This window comes from Cynocephalus volans, chromosome 1 (genome assembly GCF_027409185.1).
Source record: "Cynocephalus volans isolate mCynVol1 chromosome 1, mCynVol1.pri, whole genome shotgun sequence".
Lineage (NCBI taxonomy): Eukaryota > Metazoa > Chordata > Mammalia > Dermoptera > Cynocephalidae > Cynocephalus > Cynocephalus volans.
Window position 1 is genome coordinate 141,350,875 of NC_084460.1, and position 16,512 is coordinate 141,367,386.

Sequence of the window (16,512 nt, forward strand, 5' to 3'; positions counted from 1 at the left end):
TTGTCTTAGTAATTAACTGGTTTTGAATCTCAATGGAAGAGGGCTCACAAAAGTCTCTGTGAGACAGAGCCCAAGTAAGGCTACATTAGTGCTCCAGTGGCAATGTGTGAAACAAAATTGGGAAGAGGATTAGTCTTCCTCTACCCCCATCTCTACCTTGTTCCATAAACCACCATAATTTAATAACTGAAGGAAGCAGAACAGCCCAGCTCAAAAGGCAACCATGCCAAGCGCAGTAATGTTTTCGTAAAAAGCACTTTGAGCAAAGGTAGTGCCTGCGGCACTGTGTCAAGGAATCTGGAGGAAAAGAACCTGAGAAGATTTTCTCTGGGCATGTGTGAGATGCCGCCCCGGGGACTCTGAAACAATTGAAGATGACATGAGGTAGGGTAGGTGGTCCATGTTGAGCAAGAGGAGATCCTGGGCAGTTCAGGGGCAGAGATCCATGTGAATACGATTGTACTTGTATCCATGGCCTGGCTTGTATGTACTTAAAAGTAGTATTGGTTTACAACTGATAGTGTAGATAAAAACCTATTCCCTACAACATGAGGAACATTTTTCTCTATGTTGAAGCATGCTTTGTAGGGCCACAGAAAATCTCACTTGGAAATAATTTATTTCCTGGGCTCCAATAAATATTCCAATACTAATTTATATTGTCTTAGTAGATTATAAGAGTAATTTATATATTGTTTCTACATCTATCTCTAAAATGAGAGTGGTGATATTTGGCACTACATAAGCTTACAAATTGGCTAGAGAACAGATGCTATTTATGTTGTTTTAACTCAGTTTTTGAAGTTCCATTTCCTCTTACCAAATTTTTATACAACATTGAGGTTTCGATGCTAAAAGAGCAAGAAGTTCTAAAGGGGGATTGATATTTCATCTACTCAAAATACCAGCTGCTGATGAAGAATTTAAAGTGAATTAGAAATTTAAGTTTCCTATCTCTATTGAACAGGTTTCTTACCACCTCAGTTTTCTACACATCTGTTTCTCGTTAGCAAATACAAGCTGTTGTTTCCAGTGCTGTAGGAAATTCATATGCAGTCTGAGGCAAACTTTGCAGACTTATAATCACACTTGCTGCTCCAAATCCTTTGAACTAAAAGAGTCTGATTATCCTTTTCAGACAGAAAATCCAGCATATGGGTTTTACTTACATAAACAGAGGAAGTGATATATTCATGCAATAAAGAACTTCGTTATTAAAATATAGAAGGGTAAGGACCCTGAGTTATTTAGTCACTGACCGTGCTAATTGCTCTCTCCACTGCACTTTATTACTGTAGATTAATCTGAATGTGGGGGCTGGCTGGTTAGTTCCGTTGGTTAGAGCATGGTGCTAATAACACCAAGGTCAAGGGTTCAGATCCCCATACCGACCAGCCACCAAAAAAAACTTTTAAAAAAAGAATGTGATCAACAATTGCTGTCTGGGTCAATCCTTCTGCCTCACCTGGTCTAGTAATTGCAGTCACAGGTGCAAAGTGGAAAGCGGGCATCCTCCTGACAATTTGGAGACCAAAATACTACTCCTAAATAGAAAGGCGGAAGAAATGAGCTTTCTTTTCTACCCTAAGGGCTGGAAGATATTCCCTGTGATAATTATTCCATTAACCATTCTTACTGTCTTTGAGCACAGAACAATACAAAGGTTAAGCAAAGTCCAACAAAAAATTAGTTCATTTTGCTTAATTCACTCATGAATTCTATAGATTTAATCATTGAGTTCCAATTTTATTTTCTGTGGAACATTCATATTCATTGCAATATTAGTAGGTATTACCGGAAGAAAGATCTCCGTAGTCAAGCAGGTCTTGAAAAGGCTAAACAAATCCCCCTACCACATGAGTTTTCAGGGTCTTTAACATGATAATTTCTAATATGATTCTCCATTCCAACTTCATGAATTTTTTTTTAATTTTAACTTATCAATATACATTGTAGTTGATTTCCCTGATCCTTTACCTGTTCCCCCCTCCCTCTCTCCCCTCCCCCACCCCACTACATCATATCAGTTCACTTGTTGTAACAAGTTCATGGAATTGTGGTTGTTGTGTCTTCCTCCCCCCACCCCTTTATTTGTTTGTGTGTTTATTTATTTATTTTTAGCTCCCACAAATAAGTGAGAACATGTGGCATTTCTCTTTCTGTGCCTGACTTGTTTCACTTAATGTAATTTTCTCTAAGTCCATCCATGTTGTTGCGAATGGTAGTATTTCATTCTTTTTTATAGCAGGGTAGAATTCCATTCTATAGACATACCACATTTTCCGCATCCACTCATCTGATGATGGACATTTGGACTGTTTCCAACTCTTGGCTATTGTAAATAGAGCTGCAATAAACATGGGAATGCAAGTATCCCTTCGGCATGATGATTTCCACTCCTCTGGGTATATTCCCAGTGGTAGAATAGCTGGGTTATATTATCTATCTGTAATTGTTTGAGAAACCTCCATGCCATTTTCCATAAAGGCTGCACCATTTTGCAGCCCCACCAACAGTGTATGAGAGTTCCTTTTTCTCTGCAACCTCGCCAGCATTCTTCATTCTCAGTCTTTTGGATATTAGCCATCCTAACTGGAATGAGATGATATCTCAAAGTGGTTTGGATTTGCATTTCCTGAATGCTAAATGATGTTGAGCATTTTTTCATGTATCTGTTGGCCATTCATATATCTTCCTTTGAGAAATGCCTATTCAGCTCCTTTGCCCATTTTTTAGTTGGGTTATTTGGTTTTTTGCTGTAAAGTTGTTTGAATTTCTTGTATATTCTGGATATTAATCATTCATCAGATGTATATTTTGCAAATATTTTCTCCCACCCTGTTGGTTTTCTTTTCACTCTGTTGATTATTTCTTTTGTTGTGCAGAAGCTTTTTAGTTTGATATAATCCCATTTGTTTCTTTTTCCTTTAGTTACCTGTGTTTTGGGGGTCATATTCATGAAGTCTGTACCCACTCCTACTTCCTGGAGTGTTTCCCCTCTGTTTTCTTAAAGGAGTTTTGTTGTTTCAGGATGTATATTTAATTCTTTAATCCATTTTGAGTTGATTTTGGTATATGGTGAGAGGTACAGGTATGGTTTCATTCTCCTATGTATGAATATCCAGTTTTCCCAGCACCATTTGCTGAAGAGGCAGTCTCTTCCCCAATGTGTAGACGTGGTGCCTTTGTCAAAGATCAGATGGCTGCAGGTGTATGAGTTGATTTATGGGTTCTCTATTCTATTCCATTGATCCATGTGTCTGTTTTTATGCCAGTACCATGCTGTTTTGGTTATTATAGCTTTATAATATAGTTTAAAGTCAGAGAGTGTTATGCCTCCAGCTTTATTTATTTATTTATTTATTTGCTCAGGATTGCTTTGGCTATGTGTGGTCTTTTGTTATTCTATATAAATGTCTGGATAGTTTTTCCGTTTCTGAGAAAAATATCTTTGGAAATTTGATGGAGATTGCATTGAATTTGTAGACCACTTTGGGTAATATGGACATTTTCGCAATGCTAATTCCTCCTATCCAAGAGCATGGGATAGCTTTCTGTCTCTTCTTGTGTCCTCTTTAATGTCTCTCAACAGTAGTTTGTAGTTCTCTTCATAGAGATTTTTCACATCCTTGGTTAACTTTATTCCTCAGTATTTTATATTTTGGGTGGCTATTGTAAATGGGCTAGCTTTCTTGATATGTTCACTGTTGGAGTATAGAAATGCTACTGATTTTTGTGTGTTGACTTTGTATCCTGCAACTTTGCTGAAATCATTGATCAGCTCTAAGAGTTTTTTTGTAGAGTCTTAAGGCTGTTCAATATATAGGATCATATCATCTGCAAACAGGGACAGTTCGGCTTCATCCCCAAAGCAGACAAAGATACATCAAAAATAGAAAACTACAGGCCAATATCCTTGATGTATATAGATGCAAAAATCCTCAATAAAATACTAGCTAACTGAATACAGCAACACATACACAAAATTATACACCATGATCAAGTGGGATTCATCCCAGATGCAAGGTTGGTTCAACATATGCTAATCAATAAATGTGATACACCACATCAATAAAAGCAAAGACAAAAACCATATGATCATCTCTATAGATGCTGAAAAAGCATTTGACAAAATTCAACATTTGTTCATGATAAAGACTCTCTACAAGTTAGGTATAGATGGAAAGTATTTCAACACAATTAAAGCCATATATGATAAGCCCACTGCCAGTATCATCCTGAACAGGGAAAAGCTGAAAGCTTTTCCTTTAAGAACAGGAACTAGACAAGGATGCCCACTCTCACCACTCCTATTCAACATAGTGTTGGAAGTACTGGACAGAGCAATCAGAGAAGAGAAAGAAATAAAGGGCATTCAGATTGGAAAAGATGAAGTCAAACTGTCTCTACTTCATTTTTTAAACTTAATATTCAAAGTTCATTTTTAGACATCACTTTTTGATGGATAGAGTCCTAGTTTTACATTTCTGTCAATTGCTAGCCTTGCAATATTAGACAGATTCTAATCCTCAGTTTCTCCAATTTAAAGAGAAGATTAAAAAGATTTTGTAGGTTTGTTGTAAAAATTGAAGAAAGAATTCTTCAATGTGCCTAGCACTCAGTACATGGAACCTATCATTTCCTTCCTTACTAGTGTTACTTTTAAAAGAATATCAAATGACAAATTATGAAACACTGGCTTACATCCACGTTTCCATGACTGCTTTGTTCACCATAATTCATTGTCGAGCCATGAAATTTTTGGTTACATAAGCCCATTTCTTTCCTTGATTGTTCCTTTATCATTAAAGTCTTCTTTAGAGGCCAGAAAGTTTAGCTTACCCTTCATATACTACTACTCCCATCCAAAAAACAAGCTAATTCCAGAAGATGTCCATCAGTCACAGAGGCCAAGTGCATTTATCTGTATGTTTCACTCTCACCAAATCATTCCTCAGTACTCTAAGAGTCAACTGTGTTTTGAGTGTTATTCTGGGGAGATCACAACTATAATATCAGTGGTTCATGAGTCAGCTCCTTGCCATTATCTTGGAGAGCCAAGAGTTAACTACCTCTAAAATGAAATGGTATCTCTTTAAATTTAAATGAATGAGGCCATGGTAGTTCTCTTGGCTCAAAAATAAATGCCATGGAAATTAAAGAAAATAGTTCTAATGTCATGAAATAGCAAAGGTCAGACAGGGCGAGATCATTACTCCCATCATTATTAACATTGCTTTGCATTTAGATAGCCCCTCTCCTTTGACAGACTCATTCTTATTCAACCCTATTGCTTAGGGTCTGACCAGCTTGTGAAGCTCCTGATGACGTCAGTGGTGACCCTGATGTGGAAGAAGCCAAAAGTCAAGAGGGCAGTAAGCCATTTAGCTTTAGGCCTTATCTGCTCATTCTGGTGTACAAACAACCTGCAAAAACAATGAGTATTAAATAATACCCATATAAACTTAAAGCCTCTCCTGAAACTTCTGCTTTACATGGATTTGTTTGTTTTTAAACACAAATTTTAAATTTTAAGGATATGGGTGTGTTTATGTTTATCTGCATGTACATTTGAAAAGTATGGATATTCATTGCCTAAGCCAGACAATACTAAAAGTGCTAACTTGTGAAAGGAAAACAAATTAAAAATAAGAAGCTTAATTCTCTATGTTGAAAATAAGAGAAGAGACTTTTTCTCCCTCCCTTTTCTTAGAGAATTTACTTTAGAAACCTTGAAATTCTAAGTACTTTCTGCTCTCTTTGAAATGTGTAGAAATGCTTTTGAAAACTAGGTAAGACTTTCATAAGCTTTGTTAGGAATGTCTTTCTCAAGAACCCGGGAACCATCTCTCTGAAATGTAATCATCAAGAGAGACAATACTCCTGTTTCCCAGTTTCTGTGGGAGGGTAGGAACCTAACTTTGATGTGAGCCTCCTTCCTGATTGAAACTACCTCCTGTCATAAAGACATGAAAAGTTAATTTTTTTCTCTGGATAAAGCCAATAAACTAAGATAGATGTTCACCCTACTTACCAGGTAAAGTTACAATGAACTATGCGTGACAAAGGGTGCTGTCAAGTCCTCTTACTTGAGGACTAGTTATTGTTTATCTCAAAAACATGTGTGTAATGGGTCGTATCTGCTTGGCTATATAAAAGAGTAAGATTTCTGTCTGTCTTTGCAATCTCTTAGTGATTACTCGTTATGTGCATAACATTCTGGTTTAATGCTTATTCGGTGATAAAAGTGTTTTCTTTCTCTACTACCTTGGTGGAAAGGATTTCTGAATTGAGAGAGTGTTGTTTTTAATGATATTTCCCCAACACTTGATTGCATTTTAATTGTAATAATAGACTCAAGAAAATAATATTGTACACTATCAGTTGTTCTTAACCATAAATGTACTTTAGACTCATCTGTGGGGTTTAAAATACAGATTCCCGACACTATGTTCAGAGATTCTGACAGTACATATTTGGGGTAAAGCAGGGGAGTTTGGGCTTTTAACAACTATCCCAGGCGATGTTGATGCAGGTGGTCAGTAGATACTATTGTAAATGGATTTCTTAACATAATTTTTTAAATTTACCATATGATAAATACTTCCTTTTGCTGTCCTAGTCTCTTCCTGGTTTATTAGCATGTTTTATTTTCCTTTATAAGTAAATAACCACTACATCAGCCAGATCCCTTCTGCTGAGCAATCTTTTTACAACTTGGCATTCTTATCTATCCATAACAGGGTCATGGCCTGACCACCCGTGCCAGGCCCCCCGCCAGACCTCTGGCCCCTCACTCTCAGGAGGGCCTGCCTCCCACTCCACCGAGGGGGTGGACACAGCATCTCCCACCTGCTCCGCCTGTGTCTTTATCTCTCCTTCTCTTCTAAGCAAAGAAACAGCTACCATTTTTTCAACATTAACTCGTCCATCTATACCATTGATCTCTTTCATATTTTCTTTCTTCATTTCATATTTTCTTTCCTCATTATATCAATTTTTTTTTTAGTATTTCCAATTTCTGATAATAGTTTCCTTTTACTCGTATATGCTCAGGCCTCTCTAAGTCCAGAAAACCCCTTTTCTCATTTCAATTTCTAGCTCAGGTTTCTCCTCTCTGTCCTTCATCACAAAAGTTATCTAAATAATAGTCTATTTTCATACCTTTCATTTCCCTATCCCCTGTTCATTGCTCACTCACTACACAGAGATTCAGCTCTCATGTAGCTATCTTTGGTTTTGATCCCTCTTCTCAGACCCACCTCCATATTTCCTACTGTTCCTGCCACTGTACTTTCTAAAAATGCCTCAAACCATTAGTTCCAAACCCAAACTTCCTTTCAAAAACATGCAAGTGTCCTATATTTGGGTGTCAATTAACACTGTCAACATCCAGTTGTCCCAGTTCAAAACATTCTCTAGTCTTCTCTTTCTATCATTTCCTAAATCTAACCAGTTCTCAAGGTCTGCTGAGTCCATCACAAAAATATCTCTTACTAGTTGTCTCCTTCTATCCCACCCTCCACTGCCACTCCTTCGTGATGCTTCCTCCCTGCCTCTAGTCTCTTCTAACGTGATTCCATCTTTCATACTTTTCCTGATGTCTGCTGTCTAAAACAAGATGTGACCACATCGAACCTTTAAAAAGGTGTGTTTAAAAAGACTCAATGGTTCTTCATTGCTACAAAATAAAGACAAAATGCTCTTATTACACAACGTAACATATAATGCATTCTCGCCAAATCTATTTGAATCTGAATTTCCTCAAACCTCTAGCTCTAATTGGTGTACAGGACATACAGGAAAGAAGAACATACTAAAAGACACCTCAGCCAAATCCAGAGTGTCAGAATTCTACAGATAAATGACCAAATTGTATCAAAAGATAAACAGCATTTTAAAAAGGCAAAAGACAGAGGCGAACTGCTATAAATGAAAATAGACTCAGAGACACAACAAATGTACCATGTGGATATTTTAGAGGCAACTTAACTGAGTATCAGATGATATTAAGAAATTATTAAGTTTAGTGGATGTTTACATGAAGTATAATTAATTTTTAAGTTTGCTTCCATTACATAAAAATACCCAAGCATGAATAATGAATTTATTTAAAAATATTCCAGAGATGGGAGAGGTAAGAACAGAGAGATGAAACAAAATTTATAAATGTTGTTAATTGATAATGCTGGATGGTCAGTATGAGTACTCTTTTTATTAATCTCTACTTTTGTATATTTGACATTTTTCATAATAAAAATGTAAAAAATCATTTGTGCTATTCAAAATCATTAACAATCCTGCCATAGCATACCTTTCTAGATTTACCTCTGGGAATTCCCCACCATTGCCTCTGTACTTAACATCCCAAGCACTTGAATGCTGGATCTGGGTTCACAAAGATATTCAGACACCCTGTGGTCTTTGTTCCGATGTAGAGATCTCACTTCATCTGTGTAACTACTTACTGATTGCTCTACACAGGTGTGCTGTTGTCCTGAAATACTCCAAACACAGGAGTACTAGCAGGTTTAAAGAATGTAAAACATGGCCAAACATAGTCAGTTTGCATGGCAGATTTGGAAAAGTCATTTCAGATTATCTAATATTCATTTTGTAAATGTCAAAACGTGGTTCTATAACTTTAGCTAACATAAAATGGTTAACACTTAAAAGAAATGTTGAGCACCTTCTCAGTGAGTGCAGATTTTAGAAACCTGTGGGACATGCCATCAATATGGTCAAAATCTCATGTCTGTCACAATATTGATGGGTTTTTGTAAAATTCATTCTCAAGCTGACCTGTGTACTTCGGTGGTGACCAAAATTTCATTGAAATAATATTTTTTTCTTTTAGTATGGCATAATCCACAATCATTTTCTTAAGCATTATTTCTAAATAAATCTATTAACATATAAGGGTAGTTTTTAGAAGTCTGAATTAACTTATGAGGAAAAAAAAGGCATCAATTGGGCAAATTTTGAATGAAATTAGTCTCTCCCAATTTCACTTCCCACCAGCCAATGTGTTCACATCTGTGAGCAGTCATTATAATAATATTAACTATGATGAACACTTGGTATGTTAATGTGAATATAAATTACAACTCCAGAAAAATGTCTTTTGCCATTTTCCATTTGTTAATAACCACTTAATGTAAAGAGATAGACCCCATTTTCCATATTATTTAAATGATTTACTATTGAAACATAATCACTCTTTTCAGTAGCAATTAGAGAAGAGATTAGGTTCAGACTTACCAGGAAATCTACTGTGAAGGTTGGCATCACAGTTGTAGCTATTGAACTGAGCAGACCCCGGAAGCACTCTAATTGTTAGAAGCAGCAGTAACCATATTCGTTCCATTGCAAAACCTAGAAAAAAGTTATTTGTCATGTGGACGTCACCACAGTAGAATGGTTTACTAAATGATTTATGCAAATAATTTTTCCCTTGCTCCAACTTATTGGAAACACTGAGGCTGATCTCAACTCACTGTTGAATGAGCGGTCTACATCCATACGGTCAAAACTCAGGAAAGCCCTTAGAATTACAGAAATAATTATCAGCACTGAAAGCAGAGATTTTGATTTCAATATTTCGATATTATTTTTACTGTTTGACTTTAGTTTGCTAAGGGTGACAAAGCCAGATTTTCGTAGTAGAAAAGCTAAGGTATAGGTCATAAAGTTTTCAAAAGGAAAACTCTTTATTGTAAATAGGAAGAAACTCAAACCAAGTATCTGACACGATAGAACAGCACAGCTAGGCAAACTGACCAATTTGGAGACAACTCTACACTTTGTAATACCAATACACATAAAGTCAGAGGGATTAAATACTCAATACTTGATTCTGAGAGAATTCTTCACATTCTTAATGACCAAATAATAGCAGGAAAAAAATTCCCTCAACAAAGGAATTCCAGATTGCTTCCACTTCTCAAAATCAATGGTTGGTGTATCATTTTCGCAGAAAACACAGGGATCAAATAAAAGGAAGAAAAACAAAATATTACGTGTGTGAACAACTCCACAGTTCCTCCAATGACTGCTCCTCAGTGGATAAGAAGGACCCATACAGACATAAAAACATTGAATTCTTAGGAGAAAGTAATGGAAGTGCTTTTAAAGATGTCATTGTGGGTTGAATAAACAAATAGAAGTTGACTTTAATACTTAAACATCAGTAAGTTTGCTGTTTAATAATTTTTTTTCCTGGATGCAGACAGTTAAAACATCTTCCAGAAGTGCCCAACTTAAAGCATAGTTTGTACACGGAAAAAATCTTTTGAATTGGTGATTTTGGTCTATGCACAAAAAGCAAAAAGAAAATAAAATTATAAATGGTTTACTCAAATAATTTAGTACATTTTAAAATCCTGGGTTTGGGGGGCAAAAATGATGATTTAGCTGTCCTTAAGGATCTGTCTATAGCTAAGTAATCACGACTTTAGCAAAAGGAAGGAAATACATCTTGCTTTGGAGCATAATTTTAGAATAACAAGTTTACAGTGAACAAAGTCACTTTGGTGAGGATGTGGGAAAGGAAAGCATGAGTTTACTTGTAAAAATAGACTGAAAAAAATATTAATTCAGCAGGAGCTTCCTTCCTTCAGCATTTTAACATACTACTCAGGCATAAACGTAATGACTTTGGGGAGAACAGCCACATGTCTAGTTAGTTGTGGTCCCCTGGGACAGTTCATAAACAAAAGTCTCACACAAATGACTGACTCAAACCCTGGGCTCTTTTGGCCACATCTACACCATCACTGAATAGCTTCTCAAGATACTTCAGATAGAATAATACAACCCTGCTCTTTTGGAGTCTTTGGAAGGCTACTAGGAAAGACAGTAGCTTGGTTCTGAGTGATACACGCCAGCACACACATTTATCCCATGCCCTGTCACTGCCTTCTCATGATGGGTCTCATGAACTCCCAGAAGGCATTGGAGACTCTTCACCCTCATTGTTGTCTCCCAACATAGAGATGTCTCCTACAGATTCACAGAGTCAAGAATTTAAATTGTGAGTTATTTTTATTGTTCTGCAATGCTTTCTAGCTTTTATATTCCCTCACCAAAGAAAAATGACATATATTGAATGTGCACTCTGCACAAAGAAGGCACTGTGTGCCCGATCATTTGCATAAAGTCACTCATTCATGTTCCTTATAATGATCGGGATGAGGCTGGAGCAATTACTCCATGTTCAGAGAAAAAACATTAGTCTCAGGAAGTTTAAGTGACGTGGAAAACAAGTGAAGGAACTAGAATTCAATCCCAGGTCTCACCGATAGTAAAGTTTGCTGCATGAGCAACCTGAATATCACCTGTTAGTAGATAAGTTTATTGTTTTCTTGGCTGCCATTTATCACCAGCTGTTTTCTTTAGCTTTTTAAATTGTGTTCCCTTTAATAAATGTTTGCATCTTACAGTGAATAAACAAACTTTTATGTAACTAATACAAGTTGCTTAATGGATGAATTTTATCATATGGACATTATGAGGGAGAAAATAATTTTCTAAAAAGAGGGGAAGACCTCATTTCTCATTGTAAAAATAGTGAAAATAGTATTATAGACTAAACTGGACACAAATATGTTTACCAAAAATGGGTGAAAAAACTCCTGCTAATTGCAACAGTAGATTGAGCACAGTGGTAAACTCTTCGCTTTGCAACTTTAAGTCAGATCTGAGGTTGTCCAAAAGGCATGCTACTCTCCTTCACACTTTGAACACAGCCTACAGTACTGCCATGGAGATTAAAACCCTTACTTTTTTTTTTTTTTTTTTATGAATAAGAGGTGGAGGTAGAAGGCAATTGGCTTTAACAGAAAATACATTGATTCTGATATTAGCAGGTAGAGAGTCAAATCCCTCCTTAGCCACTCCCTAGATTTGTCATTTGAATATCAAGATGATGATCATAGACTTTATAAAGTATAAGTGCATAAAGGGCATGGAGAAGGCATTGAAATTCTAGTTTCAAAGTCAGCACATATTGATGTGAAGGTTGTGCCCTGCACAAGGGCATCAATGGAGGGGGACGGTGACTAGGCCTGAGCCCCTTTGGCCAAACCATGTACTCTGGAGCTGGACTGGGATACAAAGGTGTCCCATGAGCTAGTGAGAGCCCTGATGGTTTGAATCACATTGTTGATTTACAGTGATATTTGTGCTGACCTGTGTTTTAGTATTAAGGTACATTAAACAGGGAATTTTAAAAAGATGCCCAATTTATTAAGGGTGCTTTTTCTAATCTACCACCACATCTCTTATATAAGCAGTATTTGTATTTTGAATCCCTTTAATATTGGCAGTGCTTAATGGCATTTTTAACACTTGTAGAGGCTCTTTATATTCCACCTACAAATTAAAGCAAAACAATGAACTATTAACTTGTAAACTCCCATCCTCAACCCTATCTCCACCATTTCCCCTGCACTTGGAAAACCTGAATATCAACTCACAGTAGCGCGTTTGAAGATGCTACCTTACCGCAATTCCTAAATTCTTTCCTGATATGGAACTATTTGGGATTTAGGGACTATGTTGAGACTCTTTACACTCACTAAAAAAAAGTGTCCTGGCTTCTCAGGCTCCATGGCTCTTGGACAGGTGCAATTCCGGGCACATGTATTCCAGTCCTGATCTGGCTTTAAAAGCTTAGTGGAGCTTCAGAAGGTGGAGCCTGATTTCTGTGATCTACTCTGGGATGACCCAAGATGCTTGCTGGCTGCAGGAAACTCATTAGAGAATCTGACAGGAGCAGAAGCATTTAGCATCTTTTCCACCGCATCTAAGTGCAGCAACCAACACCCCTACTTTGGTGCTAGCAGTGGTTTACAAGACTGCCTAACACAGCCAACATTACAAAATATTAACAACACATTCTTAGATAATAATTACCTTGAAGATATGTATAAACAAGAGTTTTGTGTTTCTTAGTGCTTTCATAAATATAAATTAATAGGGATAGAGGAGGAGGAGGAGGATTGTATGTAAAATGTTGAACTTTAAGAAATTCGGAGGTGTTGATTTAAAAAAGAGACACCCGCATATCTTAAACAGGAACTAGTCGGCTCTGTTTTATATCTAGCAACACAAAAGAAGTCATATGCTAAGTGATTTCCTGTCAAATATATCAATATTTCTCATATTAAATTTTCTTTGTAAAATAACTTCTTGCAAAATATGAATTTCTAATTTATTTGCTTAAGATTAAATTTGTAGTCAAGAAAATATAATTTCATTTTCAATTCTTGCTCAGTTTTGTATAAATTGATATAGTCCTGTCACAAACACTGTTCTCTAGATTTTATATATAAAATAATATTATTTGTCCTTCCTTTTATTGAGATCTGTTATACATTAGGTACTGTGCTGTGTTTAATACTCAACTACTAACACATTTAATTTTTACCCATGTAACAAATGTAAAAATAAAAGCTTAAAGTTTTTAATTGACTTTCCCAGGGTCACAGACCTAGTAAATGGCAGAGCAGAATTCAAAACTGAGCTCAGCCTTTGAAATTATTACACCACTCTGTTTGACTTAACTGGATTTGTCAAATAAATAAAATTAATGTCTTGCTAATTTTCATAAAGTAAATTATACCAATAAAGTATGCTTAAAATATACTTTGAACTAAATGATTCAAATTATTGAGGCAAAATATTTTTTAATATCTACATGATTGTCATGACTCTATTTCATTTACAAAATGAATGCATAAGTAATATCATTCTTTTCACAAATTGATAGAATGATAATACTAGTGAGTTTTAAAGGCTAACTGGGTATTAAAATGTTTTAAATACTTTATATGAGTTTTCAACCATGAGATAGTTGATTTGTTCTCCATATTCATGAAAAAAGTAAGGCACAAAGATATTCAATAACTTGCCAACGCTAAACAGAGAGCCAGTGTTAGAATCAGGATTCGTGGCCATGCACAATGATTCCAGAAACCACCCTCAACCGTCATGTAGTACACCTTCCAGAAAATGATGCATATAGCACTAAACCAAATGGAAATCTGGCAATTATTTGGTAAATTTGACGAATATGGATTTATTCTTGCATTCACTTATTAAATAATTATTAAATGCTAACAAGTGCCTGGTACTGTCCAGGGAGGCTGAGGTACAGCAATCAGAAAAAATTTTTATCTTCGTAGACCTTGCCTTCTAATAAGAAAAGTCAGAAAGAACCAAAATCTGTAAGTAAAATATAGAGTATATTTGTGCTAAGTACTATGGAGAAGAATAAAGCAAGAAGAATAATAGGAAGTTCTAGGGTGAAGAGGAAGGAATACTGACATTTTAAATGGGGTGGTCAGGAATATATAATAAATCCATGTAAATAAAGCTTGGAGGAGGAAAACCCTTTGGTTATGAACAATCAGATCTATCTTTAATTTGTACTTCACTTTTTTCCTCTCTTTTTTGCTATTTAGGCACTTTCCAAATAAAACAGACTTTTAAGTGCATAAATTACTCTCTGGGAATAACTTGGACACTTTGAAAAGCTGCATTAACCTTTTCAGATGAATAAAGGTGGCCCTTGGTGCCTGAGAAAGTAATTTATTAAATAGCACCTCTGTGACCTGAACAAAAGTGAACATGTTCGAAAGTGCCTTTATGTACTCTCAAGAAATAACTTTTGCAGAGACAAATGGACTCGACGATTAATCAAAGTTTTATACTTCCTTACTTGCATTGTCTTCATATAGGCTGTTCTGTACGGTACTGTTATAGCTGGGAAGAAAAAGAGAAAATTCAAACCAAACACCGTATCTCCAAATGTTTAATCATCAGTGTAAGATTTATGAATTTTTTTCACTAAAGTTGATTTTTTTATCATGTAGATTCACAAAAATATGAAACAGATTCTTTAGCACCAGTGATGCCCCAATCCTCTCATTCTTGGCCCTCCTCTGCACAGGCATGCAGTCCCTACAGGGGGCATGGCCTCATTCTCAGTGTTCCTATTATTACCCACTCAAGTCTGCTCTCCAGAAAAGATCAGAAATAGTTCACCAAGCTTTAAGTGACTAGAAACAGTTTTAAAAGTTCCCAGGAAAAGTGAGGAGAATAAATGTGTGTCTTTCAACACAGATCAAAGTTTAAATTAAAGGACTGAAGTGCTATTTGAGCCTCAGAAACAACCAGCAGGACCCAAGTAAGGTGGCACTAAAGCCACACAGGTGGACAACTGTCTTGCTTAGTTAAGAATCATGGTGTTGCAGTCGTCCCTCCAGGAAAAGGACATACTATCTCACCCTCCAAAATCAAAGAGCTAGGGACCATGACTCCTTAATAAAGAAACATGTTTTCTGATGGGGTATCTCGACTGAAGCTCTATAGTCTTTATTTCTGTGTTGCACTTGGACATTAGAGGCATCATAAATATTAAAAGAAAAATGAAAATATAAGATCTACATCCAAAATATCCATTATTATGTACATACACATTTCTTAACGTAAAGTGTCCTTGTCTTCCTAAACAAAGAATAAAACACACCATGTACTTTCAGAATAATGTCTCAAACAAAGAAGGAAATATGTTTGGCCATCAAGAAGACATTCAGAAATTTTATGACTCTGAAGATGCTGTTGTACACCATAAGGAAATATGAACGCTAAAAGCTGCTCCTAAGAGAAAAATCTACTCCAATTTTCTCTGACACAAAGTGAGCGTTCATTTATTTCCCTTTGCCCACCTCTCTCATTTGTCTTTCTGTTGAGGGTTTTCTTGAGTAATCTACAATATTTAAACGATCTACAGTGTTTAGTTTAGAACATTTATTCTAGTACCTTTGTTTTGGGGGAGTAAGTGAAATGACAGATTGAACTAAGTCATTTTAAAAGCTTTTTCTTAATAATTCATCAGATTCCTTTTCAAGATATTTATACATTTTAATTCTTCTGAAGCAGCTTTGACTTGTGAGTACTTTGACTTCCTCCTTTCATGAAATGTAATCATAACAAATTAATAACAAAATGATAATTTAACTATCTTAAATGCTCATTTCCCTCTAATTAAACAATTGACTATTGGTATGATTATTTCAGAATGAAAATATTTCTTTCTCAGTAGAGATGATATACAAAATATTTATGAGAAGGAACAGCATAGGAACCAGCCAGTCACAAGGAACACCGTGCTGATTGATATATTCTGGCTGAATATAGGCCCACTTGCCAATAATTAAAAGTATTTTCATGGGCACCTATAACAAATAATGGGAATACAGCTTCATATCTTGGTCAACCTTTGCCTAAGAATAAAAGAACCCCTTTCTAATAGTACTCTACTATTTGAAATTCCTGTGTTAACTCGTTTATTTATTTATTCCACATGTTTTTATTGAGTGCCAGACTCAGAATACTGGGCATCCAGTGGCAAGAAAAACAAACACAGTCTTTACCCTCATGAAGTTTACAAACTAAAGACAGAGATAGTCATTAAACTAGTAATCACACACATGAAAAAATACTTAC

General features: G+C 35.9%; 1 protein-coding gene across 1 annotated transcript in view; it reads right to left on the bottom strand.

Moving 5' to 3' along the window:
- Positions 1-9,367, bottom strand: part of ZPLD1 (zona pellucida like domain containing 1) — a 46,748-nt gene extending 37,381 nt beyond the window's left edge. Inside the window, exon 1 of the mRNA XM_063079130.1 lies at positions 9,262-9,367. Coding sequence (XP_062935200.1) covers positions 9,262-9,367 — 106 coding nt within the window. The remainder of the gene's footprint in view (positions 1-9,261) is intronic.
- Between the last annotated feature and the right edge of the window lie 7,145 nt (positions 9,368-16,512).